This window comes from Myiozetetes cayanensis, unplaced genomic scaffold (assembly GCF_022539395.1).
Source record: "Myiozetetes cayanensis isolate MyiCay16 unplaced genomic scaffold, myiCay2020 scf5-8, whole genome shotgun sequence".
Classification (NCBI taxonomy): Eukaryota; Metazoa; Chordata; class Aves; order Passeriformes; family Tyrannidae; genus Myiozetetes; species Myiozetetes cayanensis.
In genome coordinates this window covers 106,203,546-106,220,663 of record NW_026087742.1, presented here as the reverse complement: position 1 = coordinate 106,220,663, position 17,118 = coordinate 106,203,546, and the positions used below count along the sequence as shown (strand labels likewise).

The following is a 17,118-nucleotide window of genomic DNA, read 5'->3' as shown; positions in this document are numbered from 1 at the left end:
GTCCCAGGGCCAGGATTTGTTTCTCCCAGGAGTGGGACTTGGCATTTCCCTCTGTCAGGTTCCTGCCAGCCCATTTCTCCAGCCTGGCGAGATTCCTCAGGACAGCATAGATCCATCTGGACAAATCATTCTAGCAGTGTTCCAGTGCCACTTCCCAGCTTTAAAGACTGATACTCATTTGCCTGTCTGTATCTCCAGGACTGATGAGTACTACTTCCATAAATTCCAGTCAATTATAATAATTAAGAAAAAGAAAATCATCATGGGCCCAGGCTGCAGTTTGTAATGGGGCAGCATTGCAATACCTGATACAGATCTAGGGTTCTTTAGAGGGAAAGATTATACCTTGCATGCTGACATGGATATTAAGAAGCTTGTTTATACTGCAGAGAGTTCCAGTTATAGACTAAACATTGTATTAGATTTCACTGAACAAAACTTATTTATAAACTTCTGATACTAATTAAATTAATAAAGTTCTAATCTCATAATAATCCAGCTTGATGAGTCACGGAATTTGAGTACACTCTGGTGCAGGGCAGCTAAGGGCAAGGCTGCAACTTTGCCGTGTGAAAGGAAAACACTGCAGTCCCACGAGCCAAGGGAGAAGCCTGATATTGAGTAAGAGTAATAACATGTTACTTAAAGTTGGGGTGCTGATGTGAAATTTAAGTGCCTTTTTGTTTCCAGGGTGCATGCATGTGTGTGTTGTTTCTGACTCACACAACTGATTTCGATATAGGGGACTAGAGATTTGTACAGACTACAGATGAAGGCTATATCCCTGTAAGATCATGGAGCAGTACATGTGTAGAAGGCAACTGGAAGCCACAAACAGACAGAACAAACAAGAATCCGGTAGGCACACTCCTTCAATGTACCCACCACACACACCCCATGCCTCTTCCTTAACATAACACAAACACCTCATGCACCGCATGGTTGGTGCCCCCAGCAACGTCTGCTATTTCATGGACATTTCTCCCTCCAGCTCGTAACAGCTTTGAACCCGTACCAATCACCAGACTATGATAAGACCAAGAAGCATTTGGCGTATTGGCCCCACCATCCCTTTGGATCAAACCTGTATTATGACCATGTTCCTACCTGCTGTTTTACTTGTATTTTCCTGCTTTTTCCTGAACATGGAGGGACCTGAGGAAATGTGAGCCCTGATCCAGTCCTTGAGACTAAATGCATCTCTGAAACAGAAGGCAGTACTGCATAAACGTGATCTGTACATCTGAGCAATTTAAAGCACATATCTGTGAGAGAGGCTGCTCTACTGCCCCATGTACAAAACAAAAATGGCAATGTGTCCAAATATACAAGAGTAAACCATCACTTTATATCAATTAATTTATGGTACTTTAATACCAAGTTAATGCATTTCTCAATTAAGAATTTATAAACTCGTAATTTATAGAAAAAAATAAATCACAGCTTCACAAAAAGCTAACTTGAACAGTTTGTCCCCTCTCCGCCAACAGGCAGTTTACAATATATTTCAACTATGTTGGTAGAAAGTTAACAGTAGTGTGAAACTCTTAAAAAACATTTGCAACAGCAATTGAAAATAAAATAATGATTTTTACTCAGTGAAAAATCAATAGGAATTATGTTTCCCGGTAAAAGATAAGTCAGAAAAGCAGCAAAAAATCCCTCTCCTAATTGTTACGTACGAGCTTCTCCCCTGCCTCACATGTCATGGGCAAAGGCAACACGTCAGCATTAATCGTTCCCAGGTTCAGCACTTCAGTGGTTTTGGCATCATACGCAGGAGTCCAGTGTTTGAGGTGTGTGCTGCCCCTGCCCCCTGTGCTCCACAGGATGCTGTTCCTCCTCTTCCTTGGGGTACGGCGGAGTCAGCAACAGCTCAGAGCAAAGGTAAGAAGTATGAAGATTTTCCTATGGGATCATGTTCTTTTTTCACTCCTCACCTCTCCAATACAAACTGGAAACACCAGAAATTTTAGCTGTCACACCTCACACATGAGTATTTACAGGAGAGACAGGATTTGAATGATATTGTTCTCTTTTCACCTGTGCACAAAAATCCCCCCTCTCTGCTGAAGTTATATATGCAACCACAGGACGAAAATGTTCCTTCTCTAACTTCTAAATTAAAAGTCACATTTTCAAAGGTCATTGCACTTGAAAATAAAAAGGTAATTAATATGCACTTGATATTAAATATATTGTACAGACCTGAACTTCTGTGCAATCCATTGCTTCAGACACATATATTTAACATCTTTTTAAAAACTAAGCCTCTAATCATAGTTTAACAAAGAAAAACAAACTTTGTTAAAAACAAAAATCTTTAAGAACAAATGTACACAAAAACACTCCCTTTAACTCCTAGTGCATTTAAACACATCTTTGAAATTCTCCATGTTGTTCCCACATTTAGCCTTGCTACCATTCATACCCATTTAATGGCACTATACAAAGACACCTTTTCTCTGATCTAACCAATAAGGCTGGCATTTGGGATGCTGTTGGTACAAACAGGAAAGCTGAAGGTAAGATTATTTATTGCCTCACTCCTTTACATGTGAAAAACAAAAGGTTTCAAAGTGGATGTGACTCAGTTGTCACATAAATTGTGAATTCCAGTGGCCCATTTCAGGTGCCACTTACTCCTCTGAGCCAGGGGTTTGGATTGTCCCAGCATATTTTGCAACAACTTGCTGTTAAAACTATGGAGGTGGAAACTGAAAGGGAGACTGTGGTCCCTGAGATATACTAAATGAAATCAAGAACTAAAGACCTGATATTTACTTTGGAGTGGACCCTCTTTAAGGAAAACTAACTTAGTTTCCACTTTCAAAAGTATAACAAATAGTCACTAAAATATCCTTAAGCAGGATGACAGAATATGTGCAGTATTGGTCAAGAAAAGTGCATTGTATAGAGTAGCTTTAAGAGTTACCAGTTGCCGAGGACCAAGCAGCTGTCCTGTCAGTATCATGCTGAGTTAAATTGTCTTTCTAAACTAGATGAAGATGAAACATGGCCTTAACCAAAACGTCTCTTTACTCCCATCTCTTTAAAGGTACAACCACATGACTTGGTGTCTTAAATACTTCTAATGGGTAAATGTGCCAGAGGCTAAACAGAACTTTTAAACTTTGTGATTGAAAACTTCAACAGTACTCTGTGGGCCATATCAGCAACCTATTCACTGCCAAACCAGTGGCACTGTGTGCTACTGGTAATCCATTCTGGGCTAGTGTTTCAAAGGTTTGTACCATTGAAGTTGTATTAGACCAGTGGCCACTACAATAGAACATCTTTGGCAACCAAAGACCTATGAAAATTTAGAGCAGCTGGAAGAATTCTAAGATGTTTACAAAGTTCTACAGTGCATCATTAACTTTCTGCAGTGTGTTGCATAAAGTACCAAACCCCTGAAAAGGACAGCTAAACATCTGCCATCACTACCTCAGAGATGGCAGGTTTTTGTTATACCACTTTCTCAAACAAACCTTGGGCTTGTGAAATTTTAGAGGATGACATGAGATAGTTCACGCAAAGGCCTCCAGTGCAGTTGGAGTTGATGGGGAAGGGAACAGAGTAATGAAGGGCTGAAGACGGAATTTTCAGTGCACCACTGGAAGGTTACTCAGAGACTGGTGACAGGTGGATTCATGAGTATATTGAACCACACAAGCAGCATAATCACGTTGATGGTAGAATCTCTTCCGACAACAAAACAGATCACGACAAAAAAATCAGCTGCATCCATCAAGTCCACTAAGTAGTCTCATTTACCTTAAAAAAGAAAAAGCATGCATTAGGAACATAGAATTTACTCTAAAACATTAACAATGCTTTATAACACAGCTGAGCTGTAAGAGGAATTCAGTAAAACCAACTTTTGTTTTCAATTACTGCAATTATAAATTAGATGTGTCTTGTGACACCAGGCAAGCCAGCACTTGTGTGTAGGATGTAAACATAGTAGGAGAGCAGAGACCACACGATTAAGATGGGTAAATTTTTAACAAGTAGAAGAATTGAAGAAAGAGAATGTAAGCATATTTTCTTCTGAATATGAGCTCAGCTTCCAGAAATTTGGGAAATATTACTGCAGTTATCTTGCAAAACTGCATAGTTATCCCTATACGTAAATTAGTATGCAATTTGGCAGTAACTATCACAACACAAGAAACTAAAAAGGACAAACAGAATCTTAAAAATACCCCCACAGGGTACTTAAGCAGGAAGAATACAGTATTACTATCAGCACTGACATTTCATTCTATGAGAATAAAGTCAAAGGACTTTATATGTCAGATGTCACATAAGATCCCATATACAGCCAATCCCCACTATATCTCACTTGAGATGTCAATTTAGGCATGAAAAGGCATTTATTTCAACTTGAGTCTAAAAAAATATAGGATCATTTTAGTTAACTCTACTGCCACCCTGCCAAAAAAAATGTACAGCTATAAAATATATTGAAATCTCTCAGGTGTCCACTTCCAAAACTATTGTGAAAAACTTGACAAAATCTTAGCATAAGGACTGCAGTTGCTATACACAGCTTGCTTCAATAGTGAAATAAAACAAAACAATGACCCTTTCCCCTCAGGAGAGAAGAATGAAGATCATAAAATAAGGTACAAGTATTTGACTGGATTTTGATGGAATTATGAAATGATATAATGGAATACAGTATTGTTCTTCAAATTCAGTCATCAGGTGCCACATGAAAAGGCAGCTTAGCAGTTCTGTAGATGGGGTTTTGCCACGTTAGTGTTCTCTATTCTGGTACAGCAGATTTTTCCTTCTTGTTTCAGTAGCTGTAAAATCATGGCCCTGCCCTAGAGAGACACGTTCAACAACAGGACTGTTGCCATGCAAGACTTACTGCTGTTTCAGCACATGAAGGATGAATTCAGTCCTCACTAAATTCAATCCTCAAACCTGATTCAGTCCTCATTAAATTCAATCCTCCAACACACTGATGACTGTGATGGAGTTCCACCGTTTCATTAAAAGATAAAATGTAACAAATTAATTAAATGGAGTTTCTGTACTGAATCTGGCTTTTAAAAGCAACACAATATTTATCAAATTGTCTAATTGCCCTGCTTCAGCCAGCCACACAAATTCTATATATCATGTTCTACCTTAGAACACAGCTGGGAAAAACTACAACCTGTATATCACTGTTGCTATTTCTTTCGAGACATCATCATTTTTAAAACAAATATGAGGGGGAAATTTGTTGCAGCTTCTCCCATCCTGAAGCTTACATGTAAATAATAAACCAATATGTTATTATATAAAATAATTATACTGACGTATATATAGCAACTATATATACATAGTAACAGTAACCATATCATAGTCACTGTTATCTGAAAACAAGGACAAAATGGTTTCTGAAGGCCACAGTGAGCTGGGATGAGTATGTTTCCCACTTGTGGGTCAGAAGGGCACTGACAAGCTTAAGGAAGGGAGAAAAGGAAATCTTTTCTTATGAGCTCCAGCAGTGCAAGTATAGATAATTATATGCAGGTTAGTGATTAGTTGTTTTTCGAAAGCAATAAATCCAGAATTTAAGTTGCTTATCTTCCCACTTATCATTGATTTTCATATTATTTTAGGTATCCTCCATGTGATGAAGAACCTGACCTGGAATTTATATTCAAGTTGCCTTGTTCAGCTTGTTAAAAATTTACCCACTTATTCACAGCTGGTTTTGTTTTATTCTTCGTAATCAAGATTTTCAGATTTTCCTCATTCACAGATACATTCCAGAGTTAGTAAATTAACGTGAATCCATATGTTCAGTTTGATTTTCGCGTAGCATTTGTTTAGTTTGATTTTAGTTCTCCTACAAGCTCTGACAGTCTATTCCATGCAAGGAAAATTACAATGAATAGTTAATTCAGGATGAATGAGTAGAAACAAATACAAACACATCATCATAGGAGCATGCTAGAGTCCTCAATTGTCTGTTTAATTAACACCCCCTGCCTATCCCACCAAAACCAAAACAAAGAAAGAAAACTGAACAACCACCCCCAAACAGCTTACTAAGCAGCAACAATGCCTATACTGTAAAATTCTTTCTTTGGAATGAAATTCTGAAGCAACAAAGAACAAATGACAGCACCATATAAACTTCTTTTTCTTACCCTAAGAATACTTTAATGAAATGTGTTACTTCTGACATAAGCAACTAACAATGTCATCAATATTAAGAATTTTTTTTTTAAATAAGTCATATATTAATAAGTTGAAGATGCATCTTCATTGCATATGCACACAGTCCCTTCCCCAGTTTTGCAGATAAGCCTTTTAGGGTCTCTTCTCTTCTAGACAAGATTAATTCACTTATCCATCAAGAGCAAAGTACAAAAAGAATATTTTATAGATTTAGTAGACGAAGATTTCTAGCAATACAATAGTTTCAAGGGGACCAAACAAACCAAAGAGGTGCATCAAGCCTTTCAGGCCCAGAAGAATAAGTCTTCGTTTAAAAAAGATCCACAAAATAATTAGAGACATTACAAGAAGAAATACAGGATAAAGGATGGAACCTTATTCTAACTGCAATGCACACTGTAATTCAGGCAATGCAAAGCTCTGCTAGACTGCTCAAACCTATATCCCTTTTATAGAATGTGCAATCTGCATAGATACAAAGGGAGGGGAGAGTTCAAGGTTTCATGTGCATCTAAAACTACAAATTTCATGGCACATGAAGATGAATTCGAGATGGTCTTCACTTGGCTCCCTTAGGTGCATTATGTCTGATTCACACCTCAAACATTCGTGTGCATGAACAACAAAAAGCATCAGTCATTTTTGCTGGAAACAAACAGATGGAATACAAAAAAACCCCAACCCAACACTTAAACTAGAGCAGATAGCTTTTAAAGTGATCTAATTCAAATAATAACTAACCTGAGACGTACTTTGCTCCGATTAACATTACCATGCTACTCATAATAAAAAGACCCAAAGGCAGACTAGAGAAGATACTAGTGTCACCTGATGTCATCCAGGGGAGGGTGTTTCCAGTCAAGCAAATCAAAAGAGAAATATATATATAAATTGCAATATATGTGTTAAAGATCATATGAACAGCAAAAGATAACAAATGTAGTGACATTTGCAGAAAAACTAAAAAAGAAATTACACAAAAACCCCACAACAATTCAAAACAGACTCTCAGTGTAAGAGTTCAAATCTAAATTCTACTGTCAGCACTATCTAGGTTGAGCCCATCCATATTCTAATATTCTTCAATCTAACTATCCCTAGCAGGCAGAAGACAAAGTTTCAAAGCAAGAACTAAGGAAAATAACATTTTCCCCCCAGGTATTAAACCAGATAATCACTGAGATAAGTTTTGATAAACACAGCTCTTTTCACATGAACTGAAAGGAAAGATCTAGTTTTACTTTCTTCAAGGCAGAATTTTTCATTCTTCAAAAGGAAATTGATATATATAAGTAGGTGAAGCATCAGAGTATTAAATCATACTAGACAGTACTGAAGTGAATCATGTTACTCATGCTAAATTACCTGTTTCCCTTCCCAGTAGCCTTGGCAGAGTTGTTTGTAAAACATGGTGTTCAATAAAATACTTAAATCAACATAAAGGATGGTAAAAGGAAAATTTTATCTTTCAAGAATAAAGAGACTTCATGAAGCTTGAGGGTTCCAACTGTAGATTTTGGATTGTGGGGGGAGTTTAGATTTTGAGGAGTCTTTACTTAATACTTTTCATTCTAACAGTTTTTCCAACAAAAGGGAAATGAAACGGAGATAAAGCTCACATGATGTGTTATAGGATGATTAAGGACTAAAAAATTATCTTGAAATAGTGTTCAAATGTAAATTCAAATTATAGATCATAGAAGACTGCAGCTTTAATTTAATTCAAACCTGACAGATGAGAAAGCCCTCTACTTTTAAAGAAAGATCTTGTTCAGTCCCTCAAGAGTGTTTTTATATTCTCTGTGTGTGAACAATAGGTCTATGTAATTCTTCACTTTATGATAACTTCTTGCTCTTAACCCTTATGGGTCAAATAGATTTTGATGTGGATATCAATCCCTCTATAATATACAGCAAATGACAAAAGCAAGATATGGCAAGAAAAATCACAGGATAGAACTTTCCTCCTTTGCAACATGAGGTCATAGTATAAGAAAGTTTACAAAATCCCTGTAATGTCTTAGAATTGTGCTGTATCTCTTCTAGGTAAGATTTTTTTTCTTTTGTAAGCCAATGCCATTCTGCAAAACCTGCAGTTAGTCTTGATTTCATATTTTCTGTTTTTAGAGCCCTACAAGATATCAATTGTGCGCTCCTTTCAAGAAGAAGAACTACGTATTTTTCTGCTTTGTATCCACACTGGTTTTAAGAAATGATCTTTAAATTGCTGTAATAGTCCAGAGACAGCATGAACAGAAAAGGTTAACTGGCTAATTAATAATACTTGCCCTGCATTAATTTTTGGTTTACCGTTTGAAGGAGCTTCAGATGTCTCCCAGCCCATAGATTTCATCACAGCTTTCTTCCATCTGGCGTACCGAAACTCACTTTCTAAAGTTGAGAAACCAGCAAACAGAAAAGCCTCTCAGTGCATAGGAATACAACCATAAGTATTAAAGAACCAAACACTACAATATTAGTTTTCCATTCTTCAGCACAGTATTACTTGTTTGCAGAAAAAAGTATTATAAAATCCTTTTATGAATTAAAAAAAACTCCACCTCAAAGCCCACAGTTATGCACAGTAAGAAGAAATCAAATCAATTTTTTGCATGTTCACCATTAAGAAGATTTACAAGCAGGACAAAATGAAGTAATTGATATTCATGTAGAAACCTTTCAATGTTGAAAATGGTGTCTTGAAGTAGAGATTGTAGAAGTAATTATAATCAAATTGTAAGACAAAATTATGTACCAAAAATTAAGAAATAATTGAAAAGACAAAAAAGCATTTGTCTTGCACAGGGATTAATTATGTCAAGTACATAGTTTCCATCTCTACAACCACTTAACAACTGATAAAAAAGATAGTTAGCTAAAACCCATTAACTAATGTAGGCTTTTTAAAGCCAAATGAAGAGTCTCCCCAAAACAGTCAGTCTGTCCTTTCTACATCTGTGAAAACTCACAAATGCACAGGAAAACATCTTTTATATCAAAAACTTTTCAAGATTTCTTTGATTTTACTTGCTATGAATCCAAAGCTACTGACTGCAATGCCTGGGGCTAAGCTGCTCTGAAAGAGAAGACAGAAAAAGCCCCCAACATATTCCTTGATGGAGCTACATTGTTTTAACCATCCTCCAATCTTAGTGGTCAATATGGGCACAAAAGAGCAAGCAAAATGCGCTTTTCTCAAAGCCAAACACTACCAACTTGATCTTCAACATTTGTGAGGACATTCATAGAATATTCATTTTATCTCAGTATGTCAGACTGCAATAAATTAAAAACCTGACCTGTTGGTCAAAAGGTAAGTTTGCAACTCAGATAACATAAAATGGTTTTACCCTCTGGGTTGAGCTGTGGTTCAAATCGTTCAGATGTCACTGCTGTCAAATCTGCAGGATTCAGACTCCAAACTCCAACTCCTTCTGCAGCTCCTGCTGCCATAGCAGCTCCTAAAGCTGTTGTTTCAGGCATTGATGGCTTTACTAAAGTAAATCACAGAGAAGACCATGATGATTTGTAATGAAAGACACCTTGATAACATTAGGACTAAAGATTTACGTATCTATCTAAAAACAACATCTAAACAAGCCATCCAATCTGCTCTCAGCAGCTTTGAAAAGAAAATAGTAGTTGCAATTTCATCTTACCTACTGGAATACAAAGAATGTCAGCTTGGAGTTGCATGAGGATTTTGTTATTGGTCATTCCTCCATCTACTTGTAACTGACTTAGTGGTATCCCACAGTCCTTGTTCATGGCATCTAAAATCTTAAGTAAGAGTAATATACATTACAACTTAATTGCAGAGAAATACGATACCCTCTGAGAGTAAAATACCGATACTTCACATTTGCTGAAGAGCACTAAGGAGATCATTCTCCTCTCCTATATATCAAAAGATCAAAACAGAAGTAGTGACAATACAGTTTTGTTTAATATACAGCACATGCATCTATTAATTACAGAAATCCTAGTGTAGAAATCTTTCTCCTCTGATGCTCTATATGCAGCCTATGTGCTGCTCATGTGGCCTGAGAAGAAGAATTTTGAAGAAAAACTGATGATAACTACAACATTTATCAAAGAAGGAAGAAGTAATACCAAATGGAGTCCTTTAGCTGATTTAGGTTGTCTAGATACTTTCTCTAATTTGATGTATTAAAGAATTGAAAGATTAAAACATTGAACTGGCAATCTACAAGACACCTCAATAGGAACTGAGGAATGCTGAACTCTTTTGAAAGAGCAGCCTCTTCAAATATTTTGGTTTAGTGGTTGAAAACTGAGTATTTTACATTTAAACAAGACAGACACCAAAAATAAACTGTTAATGTAATTTTTTATGAAACGATGTTTCCTTTCTTTGAGCACAGCAGATAGCTGAAAAAAGGCTAATTAACTTTATTTTTACTTCTAAGTATTTAATTTACTGATACTTATCAATATGCTTTTTAGAGGATTTCCTAAGAACATAAGGTTTGCCTCAAACCTTAGCTACTGGTAACACTACAGGATTACCATACAAGGCTCTGGTTTTGTTTATCACTGTGAAAGAGCCTGTTGGATCATCATACCCTCAGTACAGATTAAAAGAAATGAAAATAATGCTACTAACAAGGAAGATGAAGGAACAAAAATCATAACCAGGCTGCTGCTATCTCTATTGTATGGAGGTTGGATGAAGAGCATGGTATCCAAATATGCAACTTTTGTCTAACGACAGCATTGTACACCTCTTAGAACTGAAAAATTGCTTATTTTTCTAAAATGCCTTCAGGAACAAAAAACATAATGTGTCATCGGTCTGCATAAGGAAGGAGTTTTTTGAATTATAAGGTACTCAGAATGTCACAATAAAACAGGCAAGAACTCCAGTGGATGTGAAATTTGAGAGTTTTCCTAAAGACTTCCATTTTAACTTTTTATTAAACGAACTTTGTTTTTGACAAGACAGAACTAACAATGTATCTCTGAAAAATGTACATGTATTTTACCTGTGCCAATAGGACTTAATCTGTTCATTTAAGTATGTCCAGAGACCTGATCAGGCACTCCTGTCATTGTGATAAAACCACATTGACTAAAGTATGGGGGAGTAGTAGATCTGCTCAAACAGTAAACTTCACCCTCAGTCAGTGTAAGAGCTTTATTCTCCTCTCTCCTACTCCCAGCCACATGCCCTGTCTCACATTCTGACATTTGCTGCACTCCTCTGCAAGGCAGCTGAGGTCATTAATCCAGCAGAAAAATAGCCCAGCAAAAAGAGGGATAATTTTCTGCTGGAAAGTTCATTGAGCTGTCACATGAGAGCGAATGGATGGGAGGACAGACAAGGAAAGAGAAGCAGACAACAAACCAGACTGTCAGTTCAGTTCCCTGTAACTTTACCCTGAATTGCAGTATAAGAATTAGAATGCTACTTCCAATCTCCTTCACAACCTTCTGAGGACTCAAAGGCTGTCAGCGCAGTTCCAAAAGCAGAAGCTTGGGTGAAATTTCTGTCTGTCTTTTTCCACCAGTACTTTATTCTGTGTCACTACAGGGACAGTATGCTGCTTTCCTCATCTTACACAGTTCGAGCTGGGTGCTATTTTAAAAATCAGTGTGTTTAAATAATAACAGGCTAAACCATGCAATCAAATGTTATCCTGTGAGGTCTAAGGATTTCATTTTCTCCTGTATTTGCACAGAACACAGGGAATGCAAACACAGGGAGGAGTAGATGGTGGTACAAAGATTCAAATGCTCACACTGATATCAATCCCTTTGATTTGGTTGGGGGATTAATTTCCTCTGTGAGAATTTTGGTTTCGGTATTGCAGAATTCCATCTAAGGCAGTGAAGGACGTAATGGGCAAGAAGTGAACCCAGATTTCCCTTGATATGTTTGCTGTTGTCTCACTTTAACTCATTTTTGTTCTTGTATACCAGAAGCCACCTCTGTCACAGCAGACAATGTAAAATGTAGTCTCCTACATGAATGAAACTTTTTAGTCATGGCATTGGCCTTGTCATTTTAATATTTCTATGTTCTGCCTCTCAAAATATTCACAAAATATATTTACCTTATTTTAAGTGCTGATAAAAAGCAGCATTGCCACTTCAAAGTAATGTACCAGTCAATCTTAGATAAATCCACAGGAAAAATTTTTCAACATTAGCAATAAGCAAAGACAAGAGTAGCATTGAGGTACAATATAAAGCATATAATTCAACTTCATTACATCTTTTAAATCCCTTCTTTTCCTGAAGTGCTACTGTTCCTGTTATCATACTAATTTACAATGAATTTAGGACCCAATTTGCCTTTACCTCTCGTGTTTGAAAGCAGACAGCTTCTAGTGCAGCAAAGGCGATGTGTTTTTTATTTGTAAACTGAGTAAGGCCACAGATAATACTGTTGAGAAAAAAACCCAAAGTTAGGACACACTTCTTAACAGACATACACCATTACTTCAGACCTAGGTCTTCTAATTCAAAGCTCATGCAATCCACTGTATGAGGACTCCTTTTTAATATTAAAAAGCTTGTTTTCCTTTAATCTGAAACTCTCTCATTTTCCTTACCAAGGTGCTTTCAGGGTCCAATCAATACAGGTGCCATAAATTACTTTGTTTCTGCCAATCTGCATGCAGATGGATTATATTCACCCCCCACACACATACAAACACCTCCACAAATCCTAGTATGCCTTAAAAAAAAACTATGATTGAGGCTGATTTCTCTTTAAAAAATAATATCAGTTATCACTAAAATCTTAATAAATTTTCTATTGCTTTCAGTTCTTATGGAAAAGCACAGTTTGGGTCAGTGCTGTGCTCTAAATGCTTGAAATTGTTTTCAGATCTTTCTGGCCATTCACTGCTTCTGAACCTTCAAAGAGGTTTTTGGATATGGAAATTCTGCTAAATCTAATCACGAGTAAGCTGAATTCTGTCAATGTACTCTCAGTTGCAGAGCAGATAACCATCCTATTCATCCTATTTCAACATTCAAGGAACAGCAGCATACTACGCAGAAAAGCTGTTGTATTTGGTATACATGGATACATGCAAGTTCAGATATTATAGGACATTTTTAGATAGACATTAAAGATATTATAGGACATTTTTAGTTGTTACCATTCCAAAGATCAGCTTTTAACAGATAAAAAGCTAAACACTATGATCTGAAAAATGGTAAAACCATTTATCTCAAAACTTCTTCTTTTTCCTTAGGTACAAGAAGCATCTAAATTCTAAAGATGAAACTACTCGACAGCTTGGGAACTAGACATCCTTTAAGACTTCTTTTCTCACTTTAGGGAAGGGTTTTTATATATAAAGGGGTTTTATATATTAATTTATATGCTTCTGTGATTCCCATGGCATGTGTGATTCCAGGAACAGTAGGCAAGACAGCAGAAAAGACAAACGAAAGGCTACTGTTTGAACCACTACCAGCTAGTTAAGTCTGAACTACCCAGAAAGGGACTGGAAAAAAAGGAGTAGAAAAGAGTTTTCAATAGACTGGAAAGGAAGCTGGATATAAAGGAAGGAGGAAAAGTGGGAAGGATTTAAGTAGCCTGAAACTGATCTCAAAAACACTAATCAGCCCTATGTTCTTCTTTTCCTACTTTTGTTGCCTGACAGCTCACAGGAATGCAGATCTCCTCTTCTACTTTTGTGAGATGAAAATCCTTTCAGATCCAGAAATTGTTTTCCCTACTGTGCTCCCCCCCCCCATTTTTTCTTTTTTTTTCAGAGGGGGTCAGAAGGGAAGAGGAGGATGAGTAGCTGAGCTGGCTAATCCTTCCTTTTCTCCCAGTAGCAGCTGCTGTTTTGAACAGGTTAAATACAAAACAGAAACTCAGCAGTTTCTTGAAGATACCACAGAGAATGATGTATCTGGACACATCAAAGGAACAAAAAGAAGAATTTCACATGCCTGGAAAGACAAGTGTGGTAGATTTCTAAAATGATTAAAACCTTCTGCAAATGCAGTGTTCAGTCAGATCCTTACCCCCTTGCACTGGGTTCCCAGTATGGTGCATACAGTCCTGAAAATGCTGGCACAAAGTACACGCCATAAGAAGTCCCCACTTCTGCAGCCAGTTTTTCTAATGCACACACACAAACAGGCTTCAGTTAGCTTTTCACAACTGTACCAACACTTAAATACAACATTTAAAAGTGTTATCTTTTTAAATTGTAAAAATATTCAGAATATATTAGGTAGCTACAAAAATAATCAAGCCATAAGCCATGTATACAATTAAGAAATACAACTAGTGCTGGCACTCTGCACCTTGTTAATTAATTTTCTGTTTGCAACAGTATGAATGGAATATGGGGCACAGGGAGTTGTGGGAAATGTAATATAAAAAATCAAAACCAAACCCCAAAATTATGTGCTTAATATTCTGACCTAGATTCTGTGAGGTTTTCAAAGGTTATCCTGTGGGTAAAGAACACAATCTTCAAAGCAGTCCAAAAGGTCACACTTCTCTTGCATTTAAGTCAAGACAAGCAAGTGAAACTGGATCAAGAGCAAAGGGAGTTAAGAACTAAATTCCCATTAACTTCAAATGGATTTAGAGTTCCAAATTCTCAGCTTACGTATTTAATTCACAACGCCACCTACAAGGAAATCTGAAGTTTCTTAATATCTGAGTAATAACTGTGTATCTATGAACTCAATACTAAAATATTTGTCATAAAAAAAATTACATTAAGACATCTAGAATTGCAAAGGATATAATGCTAAAGTGCAGCTCATTCCCAGGACAAGAAAGAAAAGTGCTTTTTTTCTGCTTTTGTAAATTTTTTGTTTGCATTGATCAGAGGAGCATTGCACTAGACAACAATAGCAAGAAAACTTCTTCAAAAAATCTTTCTAAAATGGTACTTTCATACAGACTCCACTTAAAAAAGTTGTGAAGGGAGAAGGAAGGACATGTTCAGGGAAACAGGAAGAGACGATGAAGTTCTACATGACTTTACCAACACTGACAAGGTTAAAGTTCTTGAAATTCAAACCTTCCAAAGGTCTAGTCACACAAACTTGTGAAGAGGTACTGTAGTGTCTCAACAACTAATTCATATGACAGAAGTTTATACTCTGCTGTATGATCTGCAAAGTTTTCTTTCAGAAAAACAGACTAATGTTTTAAGTTTTTGCTTAATCTTTGAAGTTTTACATAAAATTTTAATTCTAAATTTTTCCACCTTGGAATAAGATAACAAATTATTAAAAATATTGTAAGGAATCTCTTTTTAGTCTTAAGTCTTATTAAATCAGTCACTTTCACACTTTTGCCCTTGCATGCTTCTGGTATTTTTTCCTTTTCCAAAGTTTGATGTATTCCTAGTTCCTATAACGTCACACAGCAGTTTGTTTCAGTTCAGCTCAATCAGAAAACATCAGCTGCACAACTGCTAAAGGATTACTGTATTCTTAGCCAAGACAGATCACCCTCTTCCACAACTCCTTTAAGAGGCAACTTTGCAAACTGAGGTCTTTATCTCGATGGATATGAAGCCTTCTGCATAAATTGTTGCACATGTAGGGCCTCAGGTTCTCATGTTTATGACAAGAATATGTAGGTTTAGGATCAAATACGAGCTGGTTTCTGTAATATAGATTTAAATACTCTTGACTCTGGAAACACCACATGAAACCAGGAGATACATTGTATATATAGTATCCACCTGAATATCTAGTTGCTAGGGAAACTACTAAAAAGTACAGGTTGCAAAAGAACAAAGTTTCCAAGGCTGTATTGAGAGGTTCTTTGAAATACATGTATCAATAATAAAGAGTTCATGGATGCAAAGTGAATTATTTAAACACAGCAAAATACATGCACCTTCTATCTTTTCTTTAATATTTTGAGTTTTCATTCACCAATAGAGACATTATGACACTGGAAAACTTAAAACACTGAACAGTTTCAAATTGTTAACACTCACCAACTTCATCTGAAGACTTAACGATACCCAGATTGTCCCTCAGCCAACGAACAACGGCACCACCTATTGCAACAGATCCCTGAGGGAAACAAAACCACCACATTAGGAGACAACAACTGGTAGCTTTGTGTTCCTTTTTAAAAGACCGGAGAGGAGAGGTAGCTGTGGCCTCCAACTTCAGGCTTACAGTCACAGCTTGAAGCACTCCCAAGAATGCTCACAACTAAACCACAAGTTTCTTGGCATCTGGAAACTGCTGTGTAAAAAGGGCAGCCTGTTACAGAGGTTCCATCCAGAAAAGGTAAATATTGTGTGCTTTTCTCCATGAGGGGAAGTTACAGTGACATTTCCTAAGCAGTCTTCTTGTCTTTCTATTTTATGTCTTCTCCTGAATACACAGTTATGAGGTCCAGTAGCCTCAGATTTCTTTTCCTGACAAATTAAGATTTTTATGCTTTGATTTAAAGAAACAAGACTGATTATATCCAGTCTACATACAAATGCCCAGAAAGGCAGAAAATTTAGGTACTGGTGCATTTGCCAGCAAAACTGCTCTGAATTTTTGAATTTGGCCCTTTATGGCTCCATCATATCACACATGAATGACATGGCTCTCCTCTCACTGCAAAGTGATAATGGACTTCTCCACAAGACAATCTCCAGTTTACTAGACCAAGCTTCAAGTAAAACAGGAGCAGCATTGTATTTTCATTCATTTGTTTTCTAAGCAGCTGGCTATTACTGCTACAAGATACAAGTTTGATTTAAAAGAAAAGGCTGAATCCATATTTTTTGCCTTTCTGGGTAGTGTCTTAACCAGCAGACTTTGGATGATTCTAGCATGGATATAGGATAAAAGATATTTACCATGAAGCCATGTTTTCAGACAATATCATTAAAGACTTGGAAGTAAAGAAGTAAAGCACATGTGCACGTGTTTCAGTATGCAGAAATAAAAATCACTCTC

The 17,118-nt window shown here is 36.7% G+C and overlaps 1 protein-coding gene across 2 annotated transcripts in view; it reads right to left on the bottom strand.

Annotated features, from left to right (window-relative positions):
- Window positions 1–1,345: 1,345 nt before the first annotated feature.
- Window positions 1,346–17,118, bottom strand: part of GK (glycerol kinase) — a 35,224-nt gene continuing 19,451 nt past the window's right edge. Inside the window, exons 13-20 of one of the 2 annotated variants that reach the window (XM_050333317.1) lie at window positions 16,152–16,230; window positions 14,203–14,299; window positions 12,514–12,598; window positions 9,849–9,969; window positions 9,540–9,683; window positions 8,500–8,580; window positions 6,931–7,017; window positions 1,346–3,777 (exon numbers count right to left, since the gene is read on the bottom strand). In XM_050333317.1, the coding sequence (XP_050189274.1) occupies window positions 3,770–3,777; window positions 6,931–7,017; window positions 8,500–8,580; window positions 9,540–9,683; window positions 9,849–9,969; window positions 12,514–12,598; window positions 14,203–14,299; window positions 16,152–16,230 (702 nt within the window). In that variant the 3' untranslated portion in view covers window positions 1,346–3,769. The remainder of the gene's footprint in view (window positions 3,778–6,930; window positions 7,018–8,499; window positions 8,581–9,539; window positions 9,684–9,848; window positions 9,970–12,513; window positions 12,599–14,202; window positions 14,300–16,151; window positions 16,231–17,118) is intronic. The other variant, XM_050333318.1, reaches the window with a different exon arrangement.